This window comes from Schistocerca piceifrons, chromosome 8 (genome assembly GCF_021461385.2).
Source record: "Schistocerca piceifrons isolate TAMUIC-IGC-003096 chromosome 8, iqSchPice1.1, whole genome shotgun sequence".
NCBI classification, from domain to species: Eukaryota; Metazoa; Arthropoda; class Insecta; order Orthoptera; family Acrididae; genus Schistocerca; species Schistocerca piceifrons.
The window spans coordinates 120462768-120471169 of NC_060145.1; the positions used below are offsets into that span (position 1 = coordinate 120462768).

Here is an 8402-nt window from a genome sequence, read left to right on the forward strand (position 1 = left end):
TTCCATTTGTGGGGCTGCCCTCGGATGTTATTGCTTCCAAGCAGTGTCGTAGATCCTTTGAAGATCGAAGAAGATATCTATGAGGTGTTGTCTGCATAGGAAAGAATACTGTATGTCTGCATCCTGCAGGACAAGGTTGTTGAGGGTTGATCAATGCCTCTGAAACCTGCACTAGTAGTGACCGAGTACACTGAAGTGACAAAATCATGGCATACCTCCTAATATCATGTTGGACCTCCTTTGGCCTGACATAGAGCATGATGTGAACTCAGCAAGTCACTGGAAGTCCCTTGCAGAGCGATGCTGCCTCTATAGCTGTCATAATTGTGGAAGTGTTGTTGGTGCAGGATTTTGTGCATGAACTGCCCTCTCAATTACGTCCCATAATTGTTCAATGGGATTCATGTCAAGCGATACAGGTGGCCAAAATATTTGCTCTAGTATCCAATTGATATGGTTCTGAGCCCATGAGAGATGCTGCAGGGGATGTCGTGCTGTAAGCAAAGATACTCATGTCGGTTGTCTGCTGCCACAGCCCATTAGTGCCAAATTTTGTTTCACTTCAATAACGTACATGTTTATTGTACATCCCACACTGATTTCTGCAGTTATTTCACACAGTGTCGCTTGGCTGCTGGCGCTGACAATGCTACAAAAATACTGGTGCTCTCGGTCGTTAAGTGAAAACCGTTGGTTACTGGGTTGTCCACGGTGAGAGGTAATGCCTGAAATGTGGTTTCTCAGCATGCTCTTGACACTGCAGATCTCTGAATATTGAATTCCCTAACAATGTCTGAAATGAAATGTACCATGCATCTAGCTCCAACTACCATTCCATGTTCAGAGTCTGTTAATTCCCATCACGGATCACAATCACATACGAAACCTTTTCACATGAACCACCTGAGTACAAACAACAGCTCCTCCATTGCACTGTCCTTTTATACCTTGTGTATGCAATACTACAGCCATCTGCATATGTGCATATCACTATCCCTTGACTTTTGTCACCTCAGTGTAGTTTCTGTGATTATAGGACCCAAGTCAGACACCAGTTGGTAGGGATGGGAGGATTACCTTTCCACCTGCGTGAGGCACTGTAACATGTTATATTGGATTTTATCCTTACCCAGTTCAGTCTGTGTGATCTGAGACAATGCATACTCAAGCTCCCTCACAGGAAAGGGGGTAGTTGTAGTCCTCACTGTTGTTGATGGAAATTCCAAGCATTCCTCTCTATTAAAGCCCAATGACAAGGGGAAAGCTGGGGACAGAGATCAAACTGAAGTACTATGCCTGTGCACTGTGTACAGATGTAAATTGGAGACTCCGCTGCCTCAGCACAGCAGTGTCTTGACACAGTTGTCAAATATATTTCTTATGGCTTCCCATACCTTCGAAGAGCTAGTGGAACAATTTACTTATTCTAGAAATACTTGCTGTGACCTCATCTTGCTCTGCTTGATTGTCCTTTGTGCCTTTGCACCCATGACCCAAAGGCCTGTGAAATTCATAACAGATGGTTGGCATCTACACTATCATAAGGCCAAGTGTCTAAACCTGCTTGCGGAGAGACACTAATAGTTCCATCATGGGACATTTCACTTCTGAATTTGGTCTAATGACTTCAGGATATATGCATCAGCAGCACAGTGGACCATGCTGATAATGTGAACCACCCACTTCTGGTTGGTATCTCAGTGTTCAATACAGCTAGTTAGCTGTACACCATCAAATTTGCTCTGCTAAGCATTCACCGTGGTGGCTTCCTTTCAGAGATAGCTCTATCTTAGAGGTGGATCCAGACTTCCCACTACCCAATGAGCAGCTTCTATAAGGGTTGGAGAACAGAAAGCAGGGTCTATGGTGAGAGAATGATCACATTGCAAACCTTTGCCAGTAATTGCCCTTCCTATGTGGCATTTACAGCAGGGGCTGTAGTGTTGCTTATTTCTGGAATTTGCATTGAAACAACAAATGTGTGTTGCTACCAGAATAAAGAAGGCATAAATCTTCTGACACAAGGACGTTTTTGACAACTGGAGGCTCAGCATGAGCATTTCAGAAACTGCACAACTTGTCAGGTGTTCGAGGAGTGCTGTGGAGAGTGTCTTCAAGTGCTGTGGTGAGTGTCTTCAACACATGGCAAACGCAAAGTGAAACCTTGTCCAGGCGTCATGGGGTTGGTGGCCAGTCCAGATGTTAGACATCATAGGCTGAGCAAGTGGTCAACTTTGATGGGACTAACATCAGACTTAAAGCTGGGTAGAATACAAGTTTGTCTGAACACATAGTGCACCGAACACTCCTAATGATGGGCCTCTGCAGCCAACAACCCAAACATGTGCCAGTGTTAACACCACGACATCAGCAATTATGACTGAAATGGGCACATGACTCTCAGCACTGTCTGTTGGTGCAGTGACAGAGCATTGCTGCATGGTCTGATGAATCCTAATACCTTCTTCATCATGCCAATGGGAGGGTGTGAATCTGTTGTCTCACAGGGGAACAGTTCCTTGACACCCGTACTGTGAGATGGAAACAAGCTGGCAGTGCTTCCATTAGGCTCTGGGGAACATTCACGTGGGCATCCATGGCTCCAGTGGAGCTCGTTAAAGGCACCATGAAGGCCAAGGAGTATCATACACAGTTTGCAGACTGCATGCACCCTTTCATGAAGATAATGTTTTACAATAGCAGTGGCATTTTTCAACAATATAATGCATCATATCACAAGGCCAGAAGTGTGACAGAATGGTTTGAGGAACACAGTGGCAAGTTCCAATTCATATGCCCCCAAACTCACCAGATCTGCACCCAATCGAACACATCTGGGTTGTGACTGAATGTAGCATCAGAGCTCGTAGTTCTCCTCCCCAAAATTTAGGGAAATTAAGTGAACTGTGTGTGTAGCTGTGGTGCCAACTTTCTCTAGTGACATATGAAGGCCCCATTTCTTTCATGCCGCAATGCATCTCCACTATTATCCATCCCACAGGCGAACATACTGGCTATTAGGTAGGTTCTGACTGATCAGTGCATGTTGAAACTAGTCGTTAAAAATAAAGACAAATTTATGTGATCTCAGCCACTGAAAGTTTTTTAAGTAATGAATCGAGGCATATCCTACAACCCCATTCATACTCCACCCACACAAATCACAAAGACAAAATTAGACTAGTTACAGCACACAGAGAGGCACTGACACAATTGTTCTTCCTGTCCCATGTACATGAATTGAACAGAAAAAGCCCTAATAACTGATACATTGGTAAATATACTCTGCCACACATTTCAGGGTAGTTTTCAGACTACAGAAGTAGATGTAGTGCCCATTTTGAGATGGCTGTCTTGCAAGCACTCACCAAAAGTACAGCAAACAGTAGTGACATCAAAATGACCCTTATATTTACTTCTTCATTACAGATCAAAATAGACACTGTGTCCCATGTGGAGCTTTCTTCAACACTGAAAATAATGCCGTGAGAGATCAATTGAGGTATTTAGTACAGAAGGTAGACAGAAAGCAAACTGACCTTGTTACTATTTGTTCACTTTCCCTCTGTGCATACAGAATCCTGCACCAGCCTTCACTTGTGGACACTAGTGACTATTAAATTGGTTACTCAATAGTATGCCTAGTTCCTGACACAGTGAATGATATAGATAAAGTAGTAAAGAGACAAAAATCAGTTATTCTTATATAAGATCATATTTCTCTGGTTTTTCAGCACACAAAAACATACGACTTTTCATTACGCACGGAGGATTCCTGAGTACACTTGAAACAGTGTACCATGGTGTGCCTGTGATTGGAATTCCTGTGTTCAGTGATCAAGATCTTAACATGCTTCAAGCAGAATCCAAAGGATATGGAATCAGACTACGTTTGAATAACATAACCTCAGAGACATTTTACTGGGCAATTACGGAAATACTCAATAATCCTCGGTAAGTGGTCATTCAATTCCTATGGGAAACAAAACTAACAATGCAATTGTCCCATTTTGTTAAGGAGGAGGTAGGAGCAAATTCCCTTTACAAGCAACAACAACTGTAAAATAAATGTGTATTTTGTGATAATAATTAACAGTACCCATTGTGTCACTGTGATGTCTCCTTGTGACATACTACTCTCAATTTGGACATCAGAAATAATGGACAACATGGTCCTAATTTGAATCATTTGTTTCTTATATATATAAATTATCTTCTTCTTTTGCATTGTCCTTTCTACTATGAGGAAAAACACTGTACTCATTCTCATAGCATCTACACAGGTAGTGGGGGCTGTGTAGAAGGGACTGGGCACTTTTTTAGGTTAGAGGGTCTCAGGAAACCACAAAAGGGGTGTCCGTCTAAAAGGGGGCAGGTGAAACAGAGTAACGTAATTGTAGAAACGATCAGTATTGTAGTTGTAAATTGTCATGAGCGTGTAGGGAAAGAACCATTCCTGCGAAATAGTATGGGTAGAGCTTATACTTGACAGTCAGACTAAACTATTAACTGTATCAGAAGATACAGTTGCTGAACAGTTCAAAGAAAACTTGAGTCTCATTTCAAATAGGTACCCCATTCATACAATTATAGTCAGTGGCGACTTCAATCTACCCTTGATATGCTGGAAAAATTATACACTTAAAGCTGGCGGCAGGCATAAAATGTCTTTCTTCCAAAATTGTACTGAATGCTTTCTCAGAAAATTATTTTGAACAATTAGTTCATAAGCCTACTCAAATCATAAATGGTTGTGAAAGCTTACTTCACCCCTTAGCAACAAATAATCCTGGACAAATAGGGAGTATCATGATGAATACAGAGATTAGCGACCAAGATGCAGTTGCAGCTAGGCTGAATACCGTAACACCCACAACCATAAAAAAGAAATGCAAAGTACATCTATTTAAAAAAGCTGATAAAAATGCTCTTAATGCCTTTTTAAGAGACAGTCTCCACTCCTTCTGATCTGATCACATAAGAGTAGAAAAGATATGGAATGATTTCAAAGAGATAGTATTGATTGAAATTGAGAGACATATACCACATAAATTAATAAGTTATGGTACTGATCCCCCATGGTACACAAAATGGGTCAGATCGCTGTTTCAGAAGTAATGAAAAAAGCATGCCAAATTTAAAAGAATGCAAAATCCCAAAGATTGGCAAAGCTTTGCAGAAGTTCAAATTATAGTGTGTGCTTCAATGCGAGATGCTTTTAATAATTTCCACAATGAAACTCTGTGTCGGACTCTGGCAGAAAACCCAAAGAGATTCTGGTCATATATAAAGCACACAGTGGCAAGACTCAACAATACCTTCACTGTTTGATAATACCGGTGAAGTCACTGATGACAATGCCACCAAAGCACAGTTATTAAACATGGTTTTTTGAAACTCCTTCACCAAAGTAAATATTCCCGAATTCTAATCAAGAACAAGTGCAAAGATGAAAAACATAGAAGTAGATATCCTCGGTGTAGCAAAGCAGCTTAAATCACTTAATAAAGGCAATGCTTCTGGTCCATATGGTATACCAGTCAGGTTCCTTTCAGAGTATGCAGATACAATATCTCCATATTTAGCAATTATATACAAACACTCACTCACAGAAAGTTCCATACCTAAAGACTGGAATGTTGCTCAGGTCACACCAATACGCAATAAGGGAAACATTCACACGAGTACCAAAAGAAATCTGCTAAATTTTGATTATGTGATAAGTCACACAAATCTGAAGGCTGTAAATACTACTAAATACATAGGGATTACAATTACAAATAACCTAAATTGGAACGATCACATTGATAATGTTGTGGGTAGAGCAAACCAAAGACTGTGATTCATTGGCAGAAGATGCAACAGGTCTACTAAAGAGACTGCTTAAACTGCACTTGTCCGCCCTATTCTGGAGTACTGCTGTGCAGTGTGGGATTCGTATCGGGTGAGACTGATGGATAATATTGAAAAAGTTCGAAGAAGGGCGGCTTGTTTTGTATTATTGCGAAATAGGGGAGATAGTGCCACAGACATGATACATGAATTGGAGTGGCAATCATTAAAACAAAGGCATTTTTCATCACGACGGGATCTTCTCATAACATTTCAATCACCAGTTTTCTCCTCCAATAGTGAAAACATTCTGCTGGCATCCACCTACATGGGAGAAATGATCATCACAATAAAATAAGAGGAATCAGGGCTTGTTTTTCCCATGCGCCGTTCGAGAGTGGAATGGTAGAGAGACAGCATGAAGGTGGTTCATTGAACCCTCTGACGGACACTTAATTGTGAATAGCAGGGTAATCACGCAGATGTAGATGTCATACAGAAAAGATCATATAAGAAATATATAAAAACATCAGTAGATAGTTCAAGGCAAATCAAATACCATTAACTTTTGATGTGAATAAGTAAATTTAATTTATAGTTTTTTACCACTAATTCTTGGGACTACAGTTAGATAAAATTTTTGAGTTAATATGTAAAATAAGGGAAAGATAACCACTCACCTATAGCAGACTGAAGTGTAGCACATAGAAACATGTAACAGAAAAAAGTATTCACACTAGCTTTTGAGCTACACATTCCCACATGCATGTGTGTTTGAGAATCTGTGTGGTTGTGTGTGTGAATGAGGGAATTTTTGCCAGAGAAAGCTAGTGTGAATACTGTTTCCTGTTGTTGTTTCTATGAGCCATACATTAGACCACTGGAGGTGAGTGGTTGTATTTCCCTTATTTTACTTAGTATTCCAGCCAGGAATTTCCATTGTTGTTACACATTTACAGGGATATCATTACAGAATGTTGTCAAGAGAACCTCCCCCCCCCCAAAAAAAAAGCGTTTTGTTATTATCAACGTTGCTCTTTTCTCAAAGAATTTTATGAAGTAGTATAGAAAGTAGTCAGGTATATGGATAAAGAGGTATTTAACAGCTTACCAGAGCATATTAAATGCCTTGTGGATAATATAGTGGAGTTTGTAGTTGAATTCATGAGCTCCTTTTTCTCAGTTGAAGAATAGTAACACAGTGGCTCTTTAAGATGAGTGAGTTAGGTCACTCTACAACTCATATTACCACTGTAATAATAATACATCATAATTAGTTAAATTTTCAATTGAACTGCCAGGGCTGGTTAAGGAACATTTTTCTGAGATGCGACTTATCTTTGTTAACTTCCTCCTCTTACATGTGTCAATTTTTTCTACTAATTATGATACACACCTTATACAAATATTGCACTTGGGTACCCCTCCCAGCTTGGCAGCCATGGGGCTGCTAGTAATTGTGATACATTCTGTATAGAAATCTTACAATTGTTGCGCCTATGGTGGCCCAAGTTGTAGCTTTTGTTGCTTGGGCCTTAAAACAGCTCTGTACAATGTATTTAAATATAATGCCCATTTCTTATTTCTTCCCACACTCTATGATCAATCTCATCAGGATCCATTAAATACGGCTCATGTAATCTAACACTGAACTGCTTTCTGTGGTGTAGCTGCTATTCAGTGATGAAAATAATAGCAGAATGCAGAAGCAGATGGAGGATGGTAAGAAACCAGGTGACAGATTGGTATTGAAGACTACATATACACATATTTTTAACCAAGGAATAGTTATATTCATTTGGACCGAAAATCTGATATAATATTTCCAGTTTACACTTTCTGTGTCTGATGATACACCATGCATGTACATATTTACTTTGAGGCTGTGGGTTTGCCAACAGGTACCAAACAAAGGCGAAGGACCTGTCCCGCCTGTACCATGACAGGCCTCGAACTCCCATGGAGGAACTTGTGTACTGGACAGAGTACGTAGCACGCCACAAAGGAGCCTCACATATGAGATCTGCAGCTGTGGATCTTAGCTGGTATCAGCTGTGCCTGCTAGATGTCATCATCTTCATGCTAACAATTGTCACAGTGGTTGCGAGTCTTCTAGTGATAATATTAAGAGTTGTTCTCAGGTTCCTGTTCAGTAGTACACCCAAAAACATTGCTGAAAATGGCATTAAGAAAAATCTGAAGAAGAAGCAGTAAGAGTGGATGAATATTAAACATGTACAAACTCGTTTTTGATGAAATTGCTGCACTTTTTAAATATATATATTTTTACATTAAACAGAAACAATACACTTCTGTTTTACCAGCCTTTTCCATACGATAGTTTTCCTTTACATAATAGTTCACAATGTCTGCAAGCTAATGGATGGATCCTGCTACATACATTTCGGATACTATAAGAGGATCAAACAAAACATTAACATGGGGCTATATTTCATGGAGGAAGCAGACTAAGGTGAGGTACAATTTATATGCTATGTATCCCCCTTTTATAACAACAGATGTTATTACATTGCTTTAGTACCTTTATATTCATTTTTAACACTAATACG

General features: G+C 40.0%; 1 protein-coding gene across 1 annotated transcript in view; it reads left to right on the top strand.

Annotated features, from left to right (window-relative positions):
• The window catches only part of LOC124712511 (UDP-glycosyltransferase UGT5-like), a 31201-nt gene extending 23142 nt beyond the window's left edge, over positions 1-8059 (top strand). Inside the window, exons 3-4 of the mRNA XM_047242821.1 lie at positions 3735-3954; positions 7734-8059. Coding sequence (XP_047098777.1) covers positions 3735-3954; positions 7734-8046 — 533 coding nt within the window. The 3' untranslated portion in view covers positions 8047-8059. The remainder of the gene's footprint in view (positions 1-3734; positions 3955-7733) is intronic.
• The last annotated feature ends 343 nt before the right edge of the window (positions 8060-8402 follow it).